The sequence below is a fragment of the Muntiacus reevesi genome, chromosome 2, assembly GCF_963930625.1.
Source record: "Muntiacus reevesi chromosome 2, mMunRee1.1, whole genome shotgun sequence".
NCBI lineage: Eukaryota > Metazoa > Chordata > Mammalia > Artiodactyla > Cervidae > Muntiacus > Muntiacus reevesi.
The window spans coordinates 129914453-129939295 of record NC_089250.1 but is presented as its reverse complement, the minus strand read 5'-3'; the positions used below and the strand labels follow the sequence as shown (position 1 = coordinate 129939295).

General features: G+C 37.7%; 1 protein-coding gene across 2 annotated transcripts in view; it reads left to right on the top strand.

The window, feature by feature from the left end:
• The window catches only part of PRKG1 (protein kinase cGMP-dependent 1), a 1324229-nt gene extending 1312856 nt beyond the window's left edge, over nucleotides 1–11373 (top strand). For both annotated transcript variants that reach the window (XM_065922836.1, XM_065922835.1), the window contains exons 15-18: nucleotides 3896–4018; nucleotides 4101–4163; nucleotides 5387–5453; nucleotides 6945–11373. In XM_065922836.1, coding sequence (XP_065778908.1) covers nucleotides 3896–4018; nucleotides 4101–4163; nucleotides 5387–5453; nucleotides 6945–7043 — 352 coding nt within the window. In that variant the 3' untranslated portion in view covers nucleotides 7044–11373. The remainder of the gene's footprint in view (nucleotides 1–3895; nucleotides 4019–4100; nucleotides 4164–5386; nucleotides 5454–6944) is intronic.
• The last annotated feature ends 13470 nt before the right edge of the window (nucleotides 11374–24843 follow it).

Sequence of the window (24843 nt, the reverse complement as noted above, 5' to 3'; positions counted from 1 at the left end):
TATTTTTAGCTTTTTAAGAAATGTCTATAATATTTTCCTTAGTGGCTACACCAATTTACATTCCCACCAACGGTGTAGGAGGGCTGGTTCCCTTTGCTCCACACTGTCTCCAGCTTGTTGTTTCTAGATTTTTTTGATGATGGTCATTCTGACCAGTGTGAGGTAATACCTCAATGTAGTTTAGAATTTATTTTTCTAAGATCTGTTTAGGTCTTAACCCAATCAAATGTGGGAATGTTTGTTTTTGTGATATAGAGCTGCATGTTTTCCTCCTAGAGTTTTATTGTATCTTACATTACAGTTAGATCTTTGAGTTTTGTGTATGATGTTAGAGAGTATTCCAGTTTTACACATAGCAGTCTAGTCTCCACAGTACCACATTTTTTAGAGACTGTCTTTATTCTTGCCTTGTCTGTTGTAGATTGACCATAGGTGTGTGAGTTTATTTCTGAGCAAAAAACGTTTTCTTAATTTAAGAGACATTTAGGAATTAATATTGTTGGTGAACAAATACATATTGAAATTGAGCATTTCTTTCAGTTTTATCCTCATGTTAACTTCAAGAGTAAATTGAATAGTTTTTTTTTTTTAATTTTGAAAAGAATGGATATATAATAATCTTGTAGGTCTCTCCATCTACGTAGAGAAATGTATGAAATTATATCTGTAAGTATCTATTATTATTTAAGGTCATTGGGTGATTTTTACTTTTAAATAATTTTATATGTTTCACGTACTGCATGAATAGCTTGGACAAAACATACATGACTGGCAGAAACAACAAAAGTCACCTTTTTTTTTTAATTTTTTATTTTTTTTAAAAGTCACCTTTAATAAATGATTTTTGTTGTCTTTCTAACGAAAGTGAAAGTTGCTCAGTCGTGTCCAGTTCTTTGTGACCCCATGGACTGTATAGTCCAGTCCATGGACTTCTCTCTAAGCCAGAATACCGGAGTGGGTAGCCTTACTCTTCTCCAGGGGATCTTCCCAACTCAGGGACTGAACTCAGGTCTCCTGTATTGCAGGTGGATTCTTTACCAGCTGAGCCACAAGGGAAGCCCTGTTTTTCTAAGATAAACACAAAAGCAAAAATATAAGCTAGAAAAAACATGAAGTTGTTAACAATAAATCCAAGATGTGGTGGTCCTTCATTTTTATAGTGAAAATAAAATCTGGCAAGTTACCTTGAGAGCAAAGAGAATATTCAACCATAACATTATATAAAGAGAACATCCTTAAATTCTAGGAGAATACTAAATAGAACTGAATGTTAATACATTATAAAAAGTGGTTTAAACTGACAGGTAACAGTTAATGACAAAGTAAACAGAAAATACTTATTACACAAAAATAAGCCCAAAATGGATTAAAGACCTAAGTGTGAGACTAGACACTATAAAACTCCTAGAGGAAAACATTAAGTCCAAAACACTCTTTGACATAAATTGAAACAATATCTTTTTTGATCCATCTCCCAGAATAATGGGAATAAAGCCAGAGATAAACACATGCAACCTACTTAAACTGGAAAGCTAAGGAAACAAAATGAAAAGACAACTAACAGATTGGGAGAAGTTATTTGCAAATGATGTGCCCAACAAGGGATTTAGTCTTCAAAATTTACAAACAGCTCATGAAGTTTTAACATCATCAAAACAACCCAATCAAAAAATGGGCAAAAGACCTAAATAGACATTTCTTAAAAGAAGACAGATAGATGGCCAAAAATCACATGAAAGATGTTCACTATCACTATTAGAGAAACGAAAGTCCAAACTACAATGAGGTATCACCACACACCAGTCAAAATGGATATCATCAAAAAATCCACAAATAAATGCTGGAGAGAATGTAGAAAGAAAGGAATTCTCCTACACTACTGGTAGAAATGTAAATTGGTACAGTCGCTATGAAGAACAGTATGGATGTTCCTTAAAAAACTAAAAATAGAGCTACCATAGGACCCTGCAATCTCACTCCTGGACCTGTACCCAGATAAAACCATGGTCAGAAAGGACACATGCACCCCAATGTTCACTGCAGCACTGCCACAATAGCCAGGACAGGGAAGCAACCTAAATGTCCATCAGCAGATGAATGGATAAAGCAGCAGCTGCGGTGAATATATACAATGGAATATTACTCAGCCATAAAAAGAATGAAGTAATGCCATTTGCAGCCACATGGATGGACTTAGAGACTTTCATACTGAGCGAAGTCAGAGAAGGAGAACTATCATGACATCCCTTGTATGTGGAATAAAGAAAGAAAATATACAAATGACATTATTTACAAAACAGAAACAGACTCACAGATTTACAGAACAAACTTACGGTGGCCAGGGGGAAAGCCCTGGGGGAAAGGGATAGTTAGGCAGTTTTTAACTAATATGTACACACTACTACATTTAAAATGGAAGACCAACAAGGTCCTACTGTATAGCACAGGGAATTCTGCTCAATGTCACGTGGCAGCCTGGATGGGAGGGGATTTGTGGGGGAGAATGGATACATGTGGCTGAACCCCAATGCTGTCCACCTGAAACTGTCACAGCCTTATCAATCTGCTATACTCCAATATAAAATATTTTTTTAAAAGTACTTGCTACAGAAAATAGGGACACAAAACTTAAGGCAGATACTATCCAGCCTTTTTAAGTAATTCACTATTTTCAGCTTTCTCAGTAGAAGGAAATAATTTGAACTGCTATTAATAAACATGACAGACAGAAAATAATCCATAAAATGTCTTCCCCCAAGAAATATGAATAAACTCTGTATTGGAATAATTTCCAAGGAAATCAGCTATCATGTCACATCATAATTATTTCTGAACTTGGGAAATGTGGTGGAAGGAGTTGACTTTAGTCACATCTGTATTTCCTGAGCCAGGCACAAAGCCACAGTCCAAGGATGGATGGGTAAATACACTAAAAGATTTGGTTAAGAGGGATTGGCTACTACAAATAGGAGGTCTTAGGTTAGGTTATCACTGAAGGCTGATAAAGAAGGAGAAAAGGATAGGAGGAGCACTGTTCTGTAGGAGTATTAGTTCAACAAATATTTACTGACAACTTACTCTGTGCTATGCATTCCCCCAGACTCTGGGAATACCAGCATGGAACTGGAAGGGAAGATGGGTATAAAACAAATACCAAAATGAAGTAGTTACAAAGCACAATAAGTGGTAAAAAAATACAGTTCTATAAGAGAGTATGATAGGTGAATCTAACTTTAAGTTCTGGTACTAGATCATTACATTACGTTAGTTGGTAATGGTTATATGATTGGCTGTATTAGATTGGTCACAGTAGGCCTTTTTGAGTATACAAAACACTTAAGCTAAGATTTCATAAGTGAGGCATTAACCAGGAGGCCTGGGAAGAAACTTTCAGGCAAAATGAACAGTGCCCTGAGGTGGGAGAGTATTTGGTCCTTCAGAGGAGCAGAAAGAAGACTGGTATGCCTGGATCCCAGTGAGTGAGGGTAGAAATGGCATAAGATGGAGTCATATCAGTGATGTTCCTGTAGCCCATTCTAATGATGTTGGACTTCAAGTGTAATCAGTGAGCTTGCAAATGTAAGAAAGGGCCAAACATTAATTAGCAGAGCCTTTCTGAATGACTAAGGACAGCAAGAGGGGTTAGTCATTGGCACTAAAAAAGAAATGAGGGGAACAGTGGACAAACCTGACCCATTTAAGTGTCTTGCTAAATGATTTGTTTGGCAAGGTTTCTGCACCATTTTGCTATTAATCAAGTTTCATTCCACTACCCCTATTAATATATGTCTCCAAATAAGAACTGATGTCATTTGTGGAGTTGTTATAACACTGTAACTTTTCTTGTTTAGAAAACTAAATACTATCTCTCTCTTCATACCTGTCATTCTTACAGCCCACCTTTCTCAGGCCCAGATCCTATGAAAACCTATAACATCATATTGAGGGGGATTGACATGATAGAATTTCCAAAGAAGATTGCCAAAAATGCTGCTAATTTAATTAAAAAACTATGCAGGTGAGCATTTCAACCACATTGTTTTTCCCATTATGATCGTTTAAAAAAATAGATATTTTAACAATTATTATTTTATTTTTAGGGATAATCCATCAGAAAGATTAGGGAATTTGAAAAACGGAGTGAAAGACATTCAAAAGCACAAGTAAGTGTCCTTATAAATGAAGGTTTAAGAGTTCAGAGAATATTTCCCGAGGCTGATGTTTTTAAGTTCGTGGTTATATAACTGATGCGACTAGTTTATAGGAGCATCCAATGAGACAGGCAAACTAGTTAGCCTTGTTATTTAAGATTTCTAGTTCTGCCTCAAGGACTTTATTTAGACGCATCTGACCCTGTGACATTCTGAACAACAGATTCACTGAATTTAGTTTTTCCCAACTCCTACTAATTAGGACTTTCCCTCTTCAGCATGAAAAACATATATATTTTTAATTCTGAAATTCTATTCTCTTTAATAGTCTCAGAATATTAAAAACAAAGGTATGCCATCATATATCATGCTTCATTTCTTTAACTAAAACTAAAACATATTTTTCCAACCATTTCCTAATCGGATGCTATGACAGTGGAAAAAGTACAGAATACAGTCATTTTTTAAAACAATGGCAGCATCTTAAATATTAAACCTTACCCATGTTGATTGATTGTTCTAAAGCTAAACCAAGATCATGTTGGTCTTTCCCTATTGGTTTCTATATCATGCACAGGAAATTCACATCCCTACCAAAGGAATGCGTTTACCAGAATACCTATGAATGTCTAAAAAGCCTGCAGGAATTTCATGTACTCATTTGCTAATGATGAAACCTTTCAAAGACAACAACAACAAAAACCTTTGTGATATTTGGTCCCCATTTCCACAGAAAAGCCATACTCAAAGTACCTTCATTATACCAAAAAAAGAAAGAAAGAAAATGAGATACAGATATATAGAGACCAAGACAGTGATGTGAAAAGGTTAATTAACTGAGGCTGCCCAATGACAAAGATGGAAGGATAATTTTCCAGCCTGACATTTCATTCCTTGATTCTACCTCCTTAAAATAACAACCTGTAGGGTACAGGGCCAAGCATATTATGGCATTTATTAAGTTATAATGATCATTTTGGAACAAGGTCATGACTGAAATAACTAAAATAAAAAGCAATTGCTAATTGGCCTTTACAATTTTGACAATTAGATTTTAAAAAATGCATTCCACTTAATAAGCTAACATTTAAAATCTGCAATTAAATAGAAAACATTCTCATAATGAAAATGTTTGCTTACCTGTTTTCCATCAGTCATGGACATCATATAAGTTGTTTTGAGAAGGATTTAGCTGAGGTAAAATGCCTTTAACTATCTACTTTTTCTTTTTTTAGATGGTTTGAGGGCTTTAATTGGGAAGGCTTAAGAAAAGGCACCTTGACACCTCCTATAATACCAAGTGTAAGTAAACTTTCCAGCTTGTAATTGTGTGATACACATGAAGGTATTTGTCAGTCATCAAAGATCTGCTATTTCAAAATTTTTATCCTATGATCAGCTTAAAATATAGGAGAAATACCAGATTAACATAATGACATCTTCTAAAAACCAAACTTATAATGTGTTAAATATGTAAGTGTTGACAGAAGAGTATAATGAATCTCTTTTTCCACATACTATAAAAACTGTATACATCTTTGCCCAAGAATATATTCACAACCTTATTTAGTCATATTCATAAATTATTTTAAATTTCTGCACATTCATGTTCTCTCTGTACAAGATGCAATAAGTTCTGTAGTGTGTACTTGAGTATACTTAGATGAGTTAGGATAATCTGTTATTCTTACCTTCCGTTTATGACTCCACCAGGCTCTGTCTCCAAGAGTCCAATCCAAATGGGCCACATCACAACATTCCCTGCTGTGGTTTTTTGTTGGGTTTAGACAACAGTTCAGCTACCAGTTTCAACAGCTTTCAATTCCTGGCCAATATGGTTTCATTTATGCTCCACATACTTCCTTCTCCCCTGCCCCCATAGTTCTTTGAAGTATTACTAAGCACAGTTATTTTCTTTAATTGTTTGATCAGGCTCTAAAAGAAAGACATTCTCTTCTAATATATCAGGTGTTTTGTTAAACTACTAGCCCACGAAGTGAACTAAATATTTACACTGTGTTAACCTGAAATAGCTATCAGTTGACTGCATTTATATTTTTATTCAATACAGCATCTATCTAATAAAATGTGTTCAGTCTTAACTAATGAGGAGAGGGCTGCTTTGCACTCCTGAGCTTTTCATTTATATACATCCTTTTTCTTGGACTAATTTAAGATCACTTCTTATACAGAAACAATTGCTGTACTTATTATTTTAACTTATATGCTTATATTTATGTTTATTCACAAAGCAAAGTACAGATGTTAACTGCATTCATGAAGTTTTCTTTTTAGAATGAAGGCAAAATAAGAAACTTTAAGAGGCAAATAAAAGCCTAAAGTATCCTAACTTATACTCACCAGGGGTCTCCTTTTATGCAACAGTAGTATTAAATATATAAATATATATATATTAAATATATATATATTATATGTATATAAATATATAAAATAGAATATGAAGTTCTAAATATTATAGAATATGAGAGAAATTAAAGTCTGCTTCTTCACCACTTTTATTTATGCTCTGCATATTCAACTGCCAGTAAACGTGTAAGAGTTTACAGAGATGTTTTGTAATTATTTCTTTTGATCACACAACTTATTCTTTCCTAAAGTGTAAACTCTAGAAGGGCAAAAACTATGCCTATTTTTATTTACCACTGTAATCCTCAATACAAAGGACAAATCCTGCTCATGGTAGACATGCCAAAAAGAGCCACCGAATAAGGAATGAATAAAGAATGCTTTTAAAAATCTAGCTTGGAATTCCACTAATACTCTTGTTTACAGGTTGCATCACCCACAGACACAAGCAATTTTGACAGTTTCCCTGAGGACAATGACGAACCACCACCTGATGACAACTCAGGATGGGACATAGACTTCTAATGTATTTCTCTTACCTGCTTCTGCCTTGCTGAAGACAGCTTTTTCTAAGACACAGCTGCCAGCAAACCTGAAGGAAAGAGAGAAGATGAGCGCTCGGGGTCACCATGATGCCTTTGATCGATGCTGCTCCAGTAACTACAGTGGCATTAGGACTTATTGCTTAGATGACAATAGTGCTCTTTACATGTTTTCTGTTTGAACCTGAATATAGCAGTTGACATGGTGGTCCTGAAGCAAAGCCTTTCACCAGTAAAGAGGTGTTCTCCATTGTTGCAATGATCTTGCTTTGCTCTGATTATCATTTGAAAGACTGTAAGAAACACTTCAATCTAGTAAAAGAGTCAGTACCTTGCTAGAATTATCAAGAAGATCAAAAAATAATATATTGGGTACGATAGATTACTATGGTACAAAAACTGGACTCTTGCCTTTCTTCAGGTGAGGGTGGTCGGTTCTGTTACTGCAAGCCAGTGTATACACCGTACACAAGAGGACCACGCGTCTGTTGGTCACAGAGGTCATGTCCAAACAGTGCTAGAAGCTTCCTGATTTTATTTCCCAGTAGTGCTGATGACGAGACTGAATGTTACCTTTCCTTTCTGACAGATTTTAAAAATTGGTATGATAAAAGCACAACTGCTATGGATTCTGCTGAGAAATTTCATAGCAGGTACATATGCGTTTTCACAGAGGACGGAAGAAAAATCAACATGCATGACATATCTGTTCATTTCTTTTTGATAAATTGGCATGACAGAGTGGGGGGAAAAAGCAATTCACAAACCATTTCATATTTTTTAAAACAGTGTTGCTTAAAGATGGTCCTGGAAATAAATGACTAGCAGCCAATTGGTTTTTATTTGTTACCTAACACACCCTCAAACTGAGGCTTAAAATATTCCCTTTTATAAAAATAAGCCCTTACGATAGGGTGGGGTGGAAAGGGATTAAGATCCATCCAAAAAAATAAAAAAACTATATAGGTGCTATGTATATCTTTCATCTGTAAATGTCAGTGTCTGAACAGACAACACAAATTCTAATCATTATATGTGTAGCCAGAGAATCAAGCATTTTCACTCAAGTTATCAAACCAAACTCCTGTCCGATTTCACTTATACAACATAGTCTAGGGTTGAGGGAGAAAGGTGACTAAAAATGTATTTGAACTAGCTTCCTGTCTTAGGCCTGAACCAAAAAAGAAAAGAAAGCACAAAACCATTGATTCACCAGATGAGAAACCTTAACTTTGTGAAGTCAGGAACAAGAGAAGAACCTGGCCAGGTGTGAGATTACCTTTTTGTCCATGGCAATGTGCGTCTATTAACATGTGAAAGGAGGAAGGAAGGAGAGAGAGAGAAACAGGAACCTGCTATCTTAAAAGTAAATTAGAGCTAAATAGAACAGAAATATTACAAATCTGAAATATCATACTAGCTAGGAAAAGATTAGGTTTGAAAATAACAAACTGATTTCATAGAGAAAAGAATCGGCAAAGAGTCCTTTGTTGGCAGGCCAGTTGACAACTATTAGATGTCCTAAGGAGCAGAGCCAACTAGCATTATACCTCCTTAGACAAATGTGTAATTTTACAAGCTGTTATCCTGATTTGAAACTATGTGAATATGGCATATTAAATAGAGGTTTGCTTTTTTGTTTTAAAAACTCAATCAAATGTAGACATTTCTATAAAACATATGTCCAACTAGATCATTATATAGTATTCAAGAAGGCATATATTATGATTTTTGTTTGAAATTTTCACATCACGACTTTAGAATATGATCTATTATCAAAACAACAATCTAAGAAACATTTTGGAAAACAAAAGTACTAAGGGCGTATTATAAGTAATTACAATAAATTTAAAATTTTGATTTTAAGATATTATTATTCTCATATTATTGGATTTTTCCCTCTCTTAATAATTTCTCAAAATTGTTCCTCAAGAATCCTTCTTCTACAGGTTTTACAAAGCATTATTAAACATATCAATCTAAAATCCACTATTAATGCTACTTCAGAAGTTTAATATTGCTTTTAATTTGGGCTTTTAAAAATATATAATTGCAACATTACAATGTTCAGTGATTTTTTTTTAAAGACAGTGGTTTAAGCATGCTAAAGGTTTGCTAGAAAATGAAATTTATCCAGTCATTTTAGATAAGAGAATCTTCTCCTGCAACTTTTAAAATATCCCAATAGCCCCCGAAATTAGCACTTACTCTGGGTTTGGAACTATGGTTCAAGTCTAAGACAACCAATATGTTCAAGTTTTGTGGGGAAGGAAGAAGTGGCATTCAGCATAATGTAACTGTAGGTCATTTCTGCCACTTGTTATCGCATCTTTGTTCATTTCACTTGTGGCACTGCATTAGGCTGTCTAAAGCAATCACCAAAAAAATACAGGTGAACTACATCTTACAAGAGTTACTAAGAGAAAACATTCATCTAATGTTCAACAATGAATTTTAAGGATTTAAATCTTGTCTTAATGAGGACACTAGGGCTAAAATTCATGGTTGGCTTCATAAAGCACATCTCACTTTATTTCTGAATTTTTCATGCCCCTTCTCATTTCTTACAAGAACATCCAGATAAGTTAGAATAGTGCCAACTTGTTTGATCTGTTAACTGACTTTCTTGTTAATATTTCAAGTATGGGATATAAGGGCTTTGTGTGTGTCCTGACTCACAGGAAAACTGAAAACTGCCAAGGAAAGGAACATCATTATACTTGAGATAGATTGACTACATTAGGAAAAATGATTTTTGGAAATTTGCTATGAATGATTTTTATGTTTCTACATTCTTTAATATAGGAATCAGATCCACATGCCATTTAAAACAAATTAATTTTTATTATATTCTTTACAAATCATAATTTTTACCTAAAATTATGGGATATGCATGTGAAGCACACATGTATACTATATAAATTCAACTACTGAATTTTTCCTGTTTTATTTCTAAAAGACTGAGCTGATGGTGAACTTAAAGAAGTCAGCTACCATGAAAATAAGGCTATTAGAACTGATTTCATACAGTAGAGGTGATTTGTGCATTCTCCATAACAATGTTTTCTTTCACAATAGGACCACAGACAAATATTTATGTAAATAGATATTTTTGTGTGATATTTTGTGGTACATATAACTTTTTTTAGTGTTTCACAGCATTATTATTTCATTTAATTTGTATGGAATAAAGTTTTTAGGTCCAAGTAGACTTGAATTAATGTCCTGATTGTCAGTATTATTGAAAATTCTGTCAACTGTACTGTTATTCATCCGTCCCATAGTTTAGAACATGACCTGGCTATCTGGCATTGTTGCAAGTGCCTTAAATTCATGGCATCCTATTAAAAAAACAAATTTGGTGTTATGCTGCATGACAAAGACAAACACACCTCAAAACGTTGTCTTTCTTAGCTTGCTGCGTTTTACAGTTCTTTCTGCTGACAATTTATAAGCCTTTATTATATAATATTGATGAATTACAGAAATGATGAAGTCGTTCTCTTATTTCTGTTTAATGTACCAGAGCTGTGTATCTGTTAATGAGATACAGCGTCATTTCTGTGAAATGTATAAATGTATGTGCAGGTCAAATTAATATATGACATTCTATCAGTCTGTATACAGGTATTCCTGTTTTGCTAAGTTGTGCAGATTCAGTTTAAAAAAAAAATTAGTGCAGTCAAGTTATGAAATCTCCTTTTTTAGACTCTGTGAAAAACCATCCAACTCAAAAGAAAAATTGGAAAATGACTGCTAACCAAGCCTCATCATGAAACCAATGATGAACAAAGTGCACCACTCAACAAAACAGGATGCTTCCTCTGAGTTCTTGTATATGCAAATCACTTATAAGGCAAGTTTTCAACAGACCTAGAAAGCTAAACGTTGAAAGTGTGTTGTTAGCCCTGCTCTTTATCTGCCCTTGCATCAACAGACAGAGCTCTGGGACAGGACAGTGACTCAGAGGTTTGGACTTTCCGAGTAAAGGGACATTTCTTGAAGCATCATCTATCAAATTTATTTCAATGTATGATGTTTTTACAACTGGTCAGTTCTTTTGTATTCTTATAGCTATGGTTATTTGATTGTCCCCTTACAATTTGTTCTACATGAAAGAGTCCTTTGTTAGTCAGAATGCAACAACCGTCATCTAGTGGTCACTGACCACTTGCACTCTTTTGATGTAGATTAAAAACTTTTTCATAAACTTAACCTGCTTTGATTTGCTCTGTATTTTTCCTGCAGCTGTAATTGCCGAGTGCCTGTTGTATACTTTATAGAGTTGAAATAAAAAAATAATTACTTTTGAACTTAGTTGATGTTTCATTTCAGACAAGAGTTCAAGGGCAGAATTGGTGTATTAAAACTGAAATACCATGTAGTGATTTGTAGAATGTCCCTATAACATTTTAGAAAATACTTATAAATCAAATATCCTGCAAAAAGTGATATATTATTTATTATTCAGTTGCTAAGTTGTGTTCAACTCTTTTGCAACTCCATGGACTGTAGCCTGCCAGGCGCCCCTGTCCATGGGATTTTCCAGGCAAGAACACTGGAGTGAGTTGCCATTTCCTTCTCCAGGGGACCTTCGAAACCCAGGGATGGAGCCCGCATCTCCTGCATTGCAGGCAGATTCTTTACCACTGAGACACCAGGGAAGCCTGATCTAGTACAAAAGTAATCCAACAGATTGGCTTAAAGAATTCAGTAAGGTTAACATTAGGCCATCCAGTGTCACACCTAGCACTTTTCTGTACACAAGTACCACACCACCACCATCACCAATACTACCATACACTCCTTTTGGGGCTACACCCAAATTCTTCAACTAGACTGAGTGCATGCATGCTAAGTCGCTTCAGGAGTGTCCAACTCTTTGTGACCCTATGGACTGTAGCCTGCCAGGCTCTTCTGTCCATGGGATTCTCCAGGCAAGAATACTGGAGTGGGTTGCCATGCCCTCATCCAGGGTGTCTTCCCGACCCAGGGATCTAACCTGCCACTCTCATGTCTTCTGCATTGCCAGGCAAGTTCTTTAACACTAGCACCACCTGGGAAGCTTGAACTAGGCACACAATCAAAGCAGCAAGAATATAAGACATGCTAGGAGGGAATTATTTAATATGAAAAGTAACCTCATGAATCTTTGTCTAAGGTTTGTTCCCCTGATCCCTCTGTTAAACTTTACATGCAGATTTAAAGAAAAATATGATCAAAAAGTCAACTCTTCAAAGCTCTGGTGAACATTCTTGCTACATTACTTGAATGATACACAAATTAAAACTGGTTGGAACATAAAGTTTCATTTAATCTAACTGCCTTTGGCTTGTTGACATCATTATTATCAGTGATGGTGAATTAAAACCCCTTAGTAATGAAAACTAGAAATTTAGCTCTCTTAGACAGGCCCTCCCCAGAAAAAAACTTAAAAAATACTGTGTCACTATAGCACATTCAATAATTTCATTTTTTCCTACAAACAGAACTGAACTGTAAGTTTTTAGTATCCACCATTTTTAAGTTCTATTATTTTCATATACTTTTCTAAGAATGATCTTCTTTGATCCCAGAAAATTATTTTCTTTGTACTAATCACACAGTTTTTGCAGAGGCACACAGATCAGTCCTCATTATCATTAATGGAATTGGAAGAAGAGGATGTTGCCTCCATGCCACTGTCACATCCTGTATGTTAATTGCAATTGAAACAAACAACTGAACACTTATCTGACTACAATGATAAGAATCAGTATTAAATTTGAGATGAATAGTAGTGTGATCATCCAAGATGATCATGTTATGTTTGCAGACCTACTCTAACATTCACAATTATAACCCTGAATGTGTTACATATATCATATACGAGTCACAATGCTTATATTCTTTTCCAAGAGTTCTTTTCAGTTTTCTTCTGTATTCCATATTTCTCCAAATTCAAAAGGACTATTGTAGCAATTGTTTCTCACCAAGATGAGTGTATGAAGCAAAAGACAAATCCATCCATATGCCAATATGCAAAGACAAACAGGTTAAGTCTCAGTCTCATGGGGAAAAAAAAAAGAGGAAAAACAAGGAAAAGACCAAGGTGTCCCTATAAGCCACAAAGTCTGGCCGCAGAGTTCATAAAAATTAATAGACAGGCTGAAGATATATATTCTAGGACAATGTTTTCCAAACATCAATGTCATAAAATATCTGTAGGAAATATGGCAAAAAAACATAAATTGCCAGCATTATCCAGTTATTCTGAGGTACAGTCCAGTAATCTTAATTTATAATAAGCTCCTACCTTAGCTTATTCAGATGGGAACATTTATATGCATTTATGGAAGAAATGCAGGAAAATATGGCCCATGGGAATGGTAGGATCACGGAGGAAAGAAAAAATTAACAAAGAGTCATTGAAGTCTAAACCTATTAAATACCCTCAAAAAATGTTAAATAATATTTATATTCTACCTATATAGATGTCCTTTCCATTTTCCATATTCAAATAATTTATTACTAATAAATTATTTTTGTAATGGAATAATACACATCTTTTGCATGTGTGTGTTGTTAAGCACTTCTATTACAATTTTGTGTTAGTTTCTGCTGTACAACGTCAATCAGCCCTGTGTGTGTGTGTGTATCCCCTTCCTGTTTAGTCTCCCTCCTGCCCCCTCGCTCCATCCCTCTAGGTCATCACAGGGAGCTGAGCTGAGCTCCCTCTGCTATAAAGCAGCTTCCTGCTAGCTAGCTATTTTACACCTGGTTGTGTATATGTGTTAATGCTACTCTCTCAGTCCACCCCCCACTCCTTCCCACTCTGTGTTCACAGGTCCATTCTCTATATCTGCACCTCTATTCTTGCCCTGCAAATGGGTTCATCAGTACCATTGTTTTAGAGTCCATATATATGTGTGTGTGTGTTAATATATGATATATTTTTTTCTGACTTAATTCACTATGTGTGACAGGCTCTAAGTTCATCCACATCACTACAGCTAGCTCAATTTCATTCCCTTTTATGGCTAACAACTCCATTTTGTATATGGACCACAACTTCTTTATTCATTCATCTGTTGCTGGACATCCAGGTAGCACCCATGTCCTGGCTATTGTAAATAATGCTGCAATGAACATTGGGGTACATATGTCTTTTTGAGTTATGGTTTTCTCAGGGTGTATGCCCAGTAGTGGGATTGCTGGGTCATATGGGAATTCTATATCTAGTTTTTTAAGGAACCTTGCTTATTGGTAGAAAATGTAAATCAAAACTACAAGGTACCACTTCACACTGGCCAGAAAGGTCATTATCAAAAAATCTACAAACAAATGCTAGACAGGGTGTAGAGAAAAGGAAACCTTACATTGTTGGTGGGAATGTAAACTGGTAGAGTCACTGTGGAGATCAGTACATCCATATCTTGATTTAAAAAGCCGAAAGATGAATTTACACCACTTCTGGTATCTGGTATACCAGGGCAGGCTGAAAAGTGAAAGCGTTAGAGGCTCAGTCGTGTCTGGCTCTTTGCAACCCCATGGACTGCAGCATGCCAGGCTTCCCTGTCCATGGAATTCTCCAGGCAAGAATACTACAGTGGGTAGCCACTTCCTTCTCTAAGGAACTCTTCTGGACCCAGGGTTCAAACCCAGGTCTCCTGCATTGCAGGGGAATTCTGAGCCACTAGGAAAGTCCCCCAGGACAGGATAGTGAGTGAAGTACTCAGTCGTGTCCGGCTCTTTGTGACCCCATGGACTGTAGCCTACCAGGCTTCTCCGTCCATGGGATTTTCCAGGCAAGAATACTGGAGTGGGGTGCCATTTCCTTCTCCAGGAGATCTTCAACCCGGATTGAACCTGGGTCTCTCGCATTGTAGGCAGATGCTTTACCATCTGAGCCACCAGGACAGGATACTAGGAGCTTAATTTGCGTGATGGATCTTAGTCCTCTCGGGAGAAATGATAGTAGAGACTTCAGCAGGATTTTGACTTCAGTTCACCAACCCCCTGTACCCCTCCCTGAGGAATTCTCTGCCTCTGGGAAGGCAGGATTAGCCCTTTGGCTTGCTTTGGGCATTGAAAGGGGAGCCTGTCACTCTAAGCTCCCTGGGTAGCTCAGAGGGTAAAGAATCTGCTGGCAATGCAGGAGACTGGGGTTCCATCCCTGAGTTGGGAAGATCCTCTGGAGAAGGAAATGGCAACCCACTCCAGTATTCTTGCCTGGGAAATCCCATGCAAGATGGATCACATTCCCAATCGCCAGACAGAGGAGCCTGGCAGGCTAAGGTCACAAAAAGTCACAAAGAGTCAGATACGACTAAGCAACTAACACACACATTACTCTAAGCAGGAATGTTAAAAGCCAATTCTTGCTTCAGTACATCCTCCCTTCCCTCTATTGCTGCAACGGGCAATTCTTCATCCATGGCTGATGTGTCAGCTTTGGAAGCAGAGTGAGAACTGAAATCAAGAAAAGCAGAGCTCCTGCCAATCCACAAAGGCTTTATGGTGGAATATATTGTTGTTTGGAAACACTAAGATTTGATTTTACCTATTTTAAGATCATAACCTTGCCCATTCTTGTTGATACAACTAGCAAGCACAGAATAAAGTCAAGGGCTGATTAGACTCAGTGTGGGAATTCAGCGATGTGAATAACCCACTGTCAGGTAGAAGATACCAGAATATGTCACTAAACCCTGAGTGAGGGCGCAGTAAAGACTTGATAGAATTCACTCAAATTTCTAGTCCTTTGTTATAATGAAGATCGTTGTGCCAAAAATACATTTTAACAGGGTAATGATGGAAACAGGCTTAGAAATCAGACCATCTAAAGTTGGTGCAGCAAGTTACTTGGGCCATTTGGGGCGAGAAGGATGAGGGTTAGTGGCCTGAGAAGCAAAGAGTCCTACAGAAATCACATAAGTCACAGGACTGGGAAATTTACAATTCCTAGGGAGAGCATTTATTCCTTTAGTAATAAAATTCTGAAAATTTTAGTTTCTTTTACTTTCTTGAACCTACTTTTCCTTATTTTTCAAAAGCAGAGTTTGGCATACTACAACCCATGGGCCAAATTCACTTCAACCCCCAGTCTATTTTTGTAAATAAAGTTTTATTGGAACAAAGTCAATACATATTGTCTAAAGCTCCTTTCACACCACAACAGCATGTGGGTTGAATAGTGAGAAAGAAGCAATATGGCAATGAAAGTCTAAAATATTCACTGTCTAGACTTTTCTGGAAAAGTCTACCAAGCCCTATTCAAAAGAAAGAGCTTACAATAGACTGGTGATTTTCAAACTGAGTTTTCCATAAAAACTCAGGACATGGAAGTAATATCTTAGCGTTCACCAGAATGGAGTAGGTAGGTAGAGAAAAACAGTTGAGTCTTGAACAGCACCTGGGTTATGAGCACAACCTCTGTGCAGTAGACCAGCTTGCAGCCTTACAGTCAGCCCTCTGCATCTACAGTTCTACATACAACTGACTGTGGATTGTGTAGCCCTATAGTATGTATTTAGTGAAAAACTTCATATAAGTAGATGGACACATGAAGTTCAAATCTGGGTTGTTTAAGCATCCATTGAACATGTGTTAAAGGAAGGGGATGTGCAATGAGTATGCTTCTCAAGCTCTAGAAGTTTTTTATTGTTTTTAATTGGAAATATAATTATTTTACAAAGTTGTGTTCGCTTCTGCTGCACAACCACATGAATCAGCTGTAACTATACATATATCCCTTCTCTCTTGAGCCTCCTTCTTATCCCCCTCCCCACTCCAGATTTCTAATTCTGAGTCAATCAGAGAAATTCTGATATCTGTTTCACATATTGGGGATGTATGTGGCATTTCATTTTGAAGAAACTATTCTATTGTTTAGTTTTAATGCCTCAAAAACCACTGAACTAGATTAAATTTGGGGTTCTTTTCATGTTCAAGTTTCCAGGTATGTGGTAGCTCATTTCTTAGGAGAAAAATTAATTTCAAAGATACATAGGGATCAAAGTTAAGATAATAGTTTTATCTGGAGAAGTATAGACTGAGAGGGAACAAGAGGGGCTCTCGTGGGTGCTGGTCATTTAATTTCTGGATCTGAATGGGGACAGGGGTGTGTTTCTTTGTGAACACTCATGAAATTGTATGCTTGCATACTTTACCTAAATTAAGTTTACTTAAAAAGAATTGAAACATATAACAAAATAAAAGGATATGTATGCTAAAAGTTTTGAGCTTCATACTACTACTTTTCTCTGTGTCTGAGTTCAAGGGAACATTACTACTTTGCCCTTACTCCTCATGTGTAAAATTAATTTTCTCATGTGTAAAAAATAACTTTTATAAATATATATATATACATATTTAAAATCTCCACTCCTTTACTCCTTATCTCCTTCCAATCTATTCATATTCAGGGCCAATGCTTTTTAAATGCCCATTTTATCTTGGCATTCCTAGCTCCCTTCAACAGTTCCTGATGCCCTAAGGATGCAATTAAACCCCTAAAAGAAGTTAGCTCCCCATGCTCCCAACGGTGTGCTGAGCTTCCAGGCTTTCAGTCATATATAGAACTTTGTATTCCTATCTTTCTACTTTTCAATGACCAACTCAAGTTGTTCTGATCTCAGCACAGACATAACTACCTTCAGAAAAGTCCCTCTGACTTACACTACTTTCTCCATTTAAATGCACTGGTTCAAAGTTTAGATACAAAGAAACATTGTTTGAATGACTGGAGAAGGATTCTGTGAAAGTCTAAGAATTTGTTTCCTTTATTCTTTTTGGCTGGGAGACAGTGATGGAAATTGTGTCATCTTGAGACTAACAGGAAGCAGCTAGAAAAGCAGTAATGTTAAAGGGATAATAGAAGGGCTCCTTGGAGGTAAGGTTATCACAGAGAATAGAACAAATTTGGGTATACTTCACTTCAAAATATTTGATATGTGAAAAGATTAGCTTTACCCAGAAGACAATTTAAGAGTTGTTTATTTGTATTACAACAAGATGATTTTCTTTGTGACTTAAAATGACACATGGAAAGAGGTGGCCAAGATGATAAAGTAGGAAGACCTTCAGCTCACCAACTCCACGGGCACATCAAAATTACAAGTCTTTATAGAGCACCTAGTTTTTAACTGGGGGACAATTGCTTTACAATGACGTGTTGCTTTCTGCCATACAACAATGTAAATCAGCTATAAACATACATATATCCCCTTCCTCTTGAGGCTTCCTCCCAACCCCCATCTAATCCCTCTAGGTCATCACAGAATTTTGAGCTGAGTTCCTTGCGCTACACGGCCGCTTCCCACAAGCTATCTGTTAATATTTTGCATATAATAGTGTATATGTCAGTGATACTGTCTAAATTTGTGCCTCCCTTTCCATCATGTCCACAAGTCCATTCCCTATCTCACAGAGCAACTATTGATGAGAAAGACCTAAAGACTGAAAGAAAAGATCTTCAGTGACTAAAGCTATAAAGAAGGATCCACAGAGAAATGGGTAGGAGGAGTGGAAATGTTGTATAGTTAAGACCCAGAGTCCTGGAGGGGTAACCCAAAATCAGGATGATTATTAACATTATAGAGGTTCTCCCTAAGGAGTGAGGGATCCTAGCCCCTCATCAGGATCATCAGCCTGGGGTTTGGCACTGGGAAGATTTGCTCCTAGAATATTTGGCTTTGAAAGCCAGTGGAAATTTTGGAGAGCCAGAAGGCTATAGGAAATAGAGACTCTGTTCTAAAAAAGAGCCCACAAAATCTCACGTGTTTTGAGACCCAGAGTAGAAGCAGTAATTTGAAAGAGCCTGAGTCAACCCCACCTGCTGATCTTGGAAAGTTCCCCCACCACCACCAGAGAGGAAAGAGGCAACTGGAACTCATGCTGGGGACGCTGACACGGGTGGCAATCATTTTGGGGAGCCCCTACCATCACAAGGACACTGATGCTGACAGGTGCTATTTTGGAATTCTCCCTCTAACTCATTAGGACCAGAACCTGGCCCTGTCTACTGGCACTAGTCCTGGAATCCTCCAGGGATCTTGATCCCATCCACCAACAAGTCAACACTAGATCCAGGACCTTTAGCCCCACAATCAGTCACCCTATAATCCAGCCCCACCCAGTAGCAGACAGAAGCCTCTGAACAAGGCAGGGCCTGGAAACCAATCAGACTGGGGGCCAGCCACACTTTCCAGACTATCCAACAAAAACCAGCCTTCCACAACAGAAGGGTCCACACAGCCCCCAAAGCAGGCACCCCTCGAGCATATAGCTCTGGTGAACAGAACGGAGTGAGCTGGTGGGTTACAGAGATCTCTCCTACAAAATACCACTTCTCAGGGTATACAACACCTCACATGGGTTGGGAGCCAGCACAAAGCAATAACACCTCCCTAGGAAGCAGGGCTAAATCTAACTAGGGGTCTGGAAGGGTCTGCTGGAGAGGTGGAGGTTAGCTGTCACTCACTGTGGGAGCAAGAACACAGGTGGCAGACTGGTCCCAGAAAATATTGATCAGCATACACTCTGCCAGAGGTCCCTATTTCAGCACCATGACCCAGCCCCACCCAACAGCCTGAAGGCTCCAGAGCTGGTAAGCCTCAAGCCAAGCAATCAATAAAATAGGAACACAGTCCCACCCATTAGCAGACAGGGTGCCTAAAGTCATCCTGCGCTCACAGCTACCTCAAAACGCACCCCTTAAAATGGCCCTATCCATCAGAGGAAAACAGCACAAGAGATGACTCTATACACAGACATCACCAGATAGTCAATACTGAAATCAGACTGATTGTATTCTTCGCAGCAGAAGATGGATGGATAAGCTCTAAGTCAGTAAAACCAAGACCAGGAGCTGACTGTGGCTCAGATCATGAACTCCTTATTGCAAAATTCAGACTTAAATTGAAGAAAGTAGGGAAAACCACTAGGCCACACAGGTATAAGTTAATCAAATTCCTTATGATTATACAGTGGAAGTGATAAATATATTCAAGTGATTATATCTGATAGAGTGCCTGAAGAACTATGGATTGAGCTTTATGACATTGTACAAATCGTTTTGATGGTGATCAAAATCATCCCAAGGAAAAAGAAATGCAAAAAGGCAAAATGGTTGTCTGAGGAGGTCTTACGAATACCTGAGCAAAGAAGAGAAGTGAAAGGCAGAAGAGAAAAGGAAAGATATACCCATCTGAATGCAGAGTTCCAGAGAATACCAAGGAGAGACAAGAAAACCTTCTTAAGTGAACAATGCAAAGAAATAGACAAAAACAATAGAATGGGAAAGACTAGAGATCTGTTCAAGAAAATCAGAGATATCAAGGGAACATTCCATGCAAAGATGGGCACAATAAAGGACAGAAATGATACAGACTTAACAGAACCAGAAGATATTACGAGCAAGTGGCAAAAATGCACAGAACCGTACACAATAAAGAGTCTTAACAACCCGATAACCACAATGGTATGATCACTCACCTAGAGCCAGACATCCTGGAGTGTGTAATCAAGTAGGCCTTAGGAAGTATTACTACGGACAAAGCTAGCGGAGGCGATGGATTTCCAGCTGAACTATTTCAAATCATAAAAGGTGATGCTGTGAAAGTGCCGCACCCAATATGCCAGTGAATTTGGAAAAGTCCGCAATGGCCACAGGACTGGAAAAGTTCAGTTTTCATTCCAATCTCAAAGAAGGGCACTGCCAATGTTCAAACTACTGCACAACTGCACTCATGTCACATGCTAGCAAGGTAAGGCTCAAAAGCCTTCAAGCGAGGCTTCAACAGTATGTGAACTGAGAACTTATAGATGCACAGCTGGATTTAGAAATGGCAGAGGAACCACAGATCAAATTGGCAACATCCACTAGTTCATAGAGAAAGCAAGGCAATTCCATAAAACCATCTACTTCTGCTTCATCAACTATGCTAAAACCTTTGACTGTGTGGATCACAACAAACTGTGGAAAAGTTTTTAAACATGTAGGAATACCAGACCACCTTACCTGCCTCCTAAGAAATCTGTCTGCAGGTCAAGAAGCAACAGTTAGAACTGGACGTGAAACAATGATCTGGTTCAAAATTGAGAAAGGAGTATGTCAAGGTAATGGCAGACTGCATACTGTCACCCTGCTTATTTAATTTATATGCAGAGTTGTTGTTACTCACTCGGTCGTGTCTGAGTCTTTGTGACCCCATGAACCCCATGTAGGAGCCCACCAGGCTCCTCTGTCTTCCAGGCAAGAATACTGGAGTGGGTTGCGATTTCCTTCTCTAATACGCAGAGTACATCATGTGAAATGCTGGACTGGATGAATCTCTAGCTAGAATCAGGATTTCCAGGAGAAATATCAATAACCTCAGATAAGTAGATGACACCACCCAAATGGCAGAAAGCAAAAAGGAACTAAAGAGTCTCTTGATGAAGGTAAAAGAGCAGAGTGAAAAATCTGGCTTAAAACTCAACATTCAAAAAATTAAGATCATGGCATCTGATGCCATTACTTCATCGCAAATAGATGGAGAAAAAATGGAAACAATGATAGACCTTATTTTCTTAGGCTCCAAAATCTCTGTGGTTGGTGACCTCATGACCATGAAACTACAAGATGCTTGCTCCTTGGAAGAAAAGCTACGATAAGCCTAGACAGCATATTAAGAAGCAGAGACATCACTTTGCCAACAATAGTCCATCTAATCCAAGCTATGGTTTTTTGAGTAGTCGTGTGAGATGTGAGAGTTGGACCATAAGAAGACTGAGCACTGAAGAACTGATGCTTTCCAACCTTGGTGCTGCAGAAGACTCTTAAGAGTCCCTTGGACAGCAAGGAGATCAAACCAGTCAATCCTAAAGGATATCAACCCTGGATATTCATTGGAAGGACGGATGCTGAAGCTCCAATACTTTGGCCACCTGATGTGAAAAGCGGACTCACTAGAAAAGACCCTGATGCTGAGAAAGTCTGAGGGCAGGAGGAGGTGGGGCTGACAGAAGATGAGATGGTTGGATGGCATCACTGACCCAAATTCCATGAGTTTGAGCAACCTCCAGGAGATACTGAAAGACAGGGATGCCTGGTGTGCTGCAGTTCATGGGGTCACAAATAGTCAGACAAGACTGAGCAACTGAACAACAACAACAAAAACAAACGGTGAATCAACCACTTTTGAATAAATACCAACATTATTTTTGGCACTTAATGCATTTATCTGCAACTTTGTACATGTCTCATTAAAGCGTTCTAATGTTTCATTAGAGTGTGATAGGCAGTATAGAAGGCACCTCTGTGCAGAGGAACAGAAACATCTGTTACAAATATTCCATGTGCTTCCCCCTGGAAGAGCAGATTTAACACTTTGTGGTGACATTTTTAGTCCTGAGGTATTATTTTCTCTAGAATGTATTCTTTTATTTTACCTGATAGTTGAAAAGGTGGACCTTTATGAGAGGATCTTTTAGAAAGAGAAATTTTGCAACGTGTCATTTTTGAAAATTTTATGATAAACTTGCATTCACAATATACACAAGGTTGAAACAAAAACCAAAGAAAGCAAAATATGAGTGATAATGACAATTATAAATTGAATAGTGAACCCTTGATCACTTTAAAGCTCTAACAACTTCACATGGTGATATTAACTGTATCATGCTCTAAAAATATACTGATATGTCTCCCATCAACAATGTGTTAAAATGAAAATTACACTAGAAAGAATTGATAGTACAAAAATTAGGCAGAAAAATGAATTAGTGAACTGGAAGACAGAGTGGTAGAAATCACTGCCCTATAACAGAATAAAGGAAAAAGAATGAAAAGAAATGAAGAGAATCTCAGAGACCTCTGAGACAACATTAAACACACCAGTATTCTTATTATCTTTTCACAATAGGAAAAGAGAAAGCAAAAGAACAAAAGAAAATATCTGAAGATATAACTGAAAACTTACCTAAAATGAGAAAGAAAACACTCAAGTCTAGGAAGTGCAAATAATCCCATTCACAATGAACCCAAGGAGGAACACCCCAAGAGACATATTAATCAAACTGACAAAAATTAAAGACAAGAAAAATATTAAAAGCAATGAGGGAAAAGCAGCAAATAACATACAAGGGAATCTCCATAAGGTCATCAGCTGGTATTTCAGCAGAAACTCTGCAGGCCAGAAGAGAGTAGCATGAAATATTTAAAAGTAATGAAAGGGAAAAACCTACAATCAAGAATAATCTACCTAGCAAGGGTTTCATTCATATTCAACAGAGAAATCGAAAGCTTTACAGACAAGCAAAAACTAAGGGAATTCAGCACCACAAAAGCTAAGAGAATTCAGCGCCACAAAACCAGCTTTACAACAAAAAGCAAAAAGCCGGGGGTGGGAGGGTGGTGGGAGGTGTGTGGGGGTGCGTGGGTGGGAAATATTCACAACTAAAAAAAAGAAAATCTTAACTGGGAAAGCTCACTGGAAAAGGTCAGTTTTTTACTCCAATATCAAAGAAAGGCAATGCCAAAGAATGTTCAAACTACCCCACAATAGTATCCATTTCATATGCTAGCAAGGTAATACTCAAAATCCTTGAAGCCAGGCTTCAGCAATATAAAAACCAAGAACTTGCAGAGATACAAACTGGATTTAGAAAAGGCAGAGGAACCAGAGATCAAATTGGCAATGGTCACTGAATCATAGAAAAAGCAAGGGAATTCCACAAAAGCATCTACTTCAGTCAGCTCCATTGAATAAGCTAAAGCCTGTGACCATGTGGATCACAGCAAACTGTGGAAAATTCTTAAAGAGAAGAAAAAAACCAGACCACCTTGTCCATCTCCTGAGAATACTATGTGCAGGACAAGAAGCAACAATTAGAACTGGACATGGAACAACAGACTGGTTCAAAATTAGGAAAGGAGTACATCAAGCCTGTATATTGTCTCCCTGCTTATTTAACTTACATGCAGAGTACATCATGTGAAATGCCTGGCTGGATGACTCACAAGCAGGAAGCAAGTTAACCAGGAGAAATATCAACAACCTCAGATATTCAGATGATACAACTCTAACAGCAGAAAGTGGAGAGAAACTAAAGAGCCTCTTGATGAGGGTGAAAGAGGAGAGTGAAAAAGCTGGCTTAAAACTCAATGTTGAAAAAACTAAGATCATGGCATGGTCCTATCACATCAAGGCAAATAGATGGGGAAATGTAGAAACAGTGGCAGATTTCATTTTCTCAGACTCCAAAATCAATGTGGACAGTGAATGCAGAAATTAAAAGATACTAGCTCCTTGGAAGAAAAGCTATGACAAAACTAGATAGAGTATTCAAAAGTAGAGACATCATTTTGCCAGCAAATATTTGTATAGTCAAAGCTATTGGTTTTTCTGCTTCCCTGGTGACTTAGACGGTAAAGAATCTGCCTGCAATGCAGGAGACCTGGGTTCAATCCCTGGGTTGGGAAGAGCCCTGGAGGAGGGCATGGCAACCCACTCCAGTATTCTTGCCTGGAGAATCCCTATGGACAGAGGAACCTGGCGGGCTACAGTCCATGGGGTCAGAGTCGGACATGACTGAGCAACTAAGTGTGTGGGTTTTTCCAGTAATCATATATGGATGTGAGAGTTGGACCATAAAGAAGACTGAACAGCAAAGAATTGATGTTTCTGAATTATGGTGCTGGAGAAGACTTGAGAGTCCCTTAGACTGCAAGGAGATCAAACCAATCAATCCTAAAGGAAATCAACCCTGAATATTCACTGGAAGGACTGATGCTGAGCTGAAGCTCCAATACTTTGGCA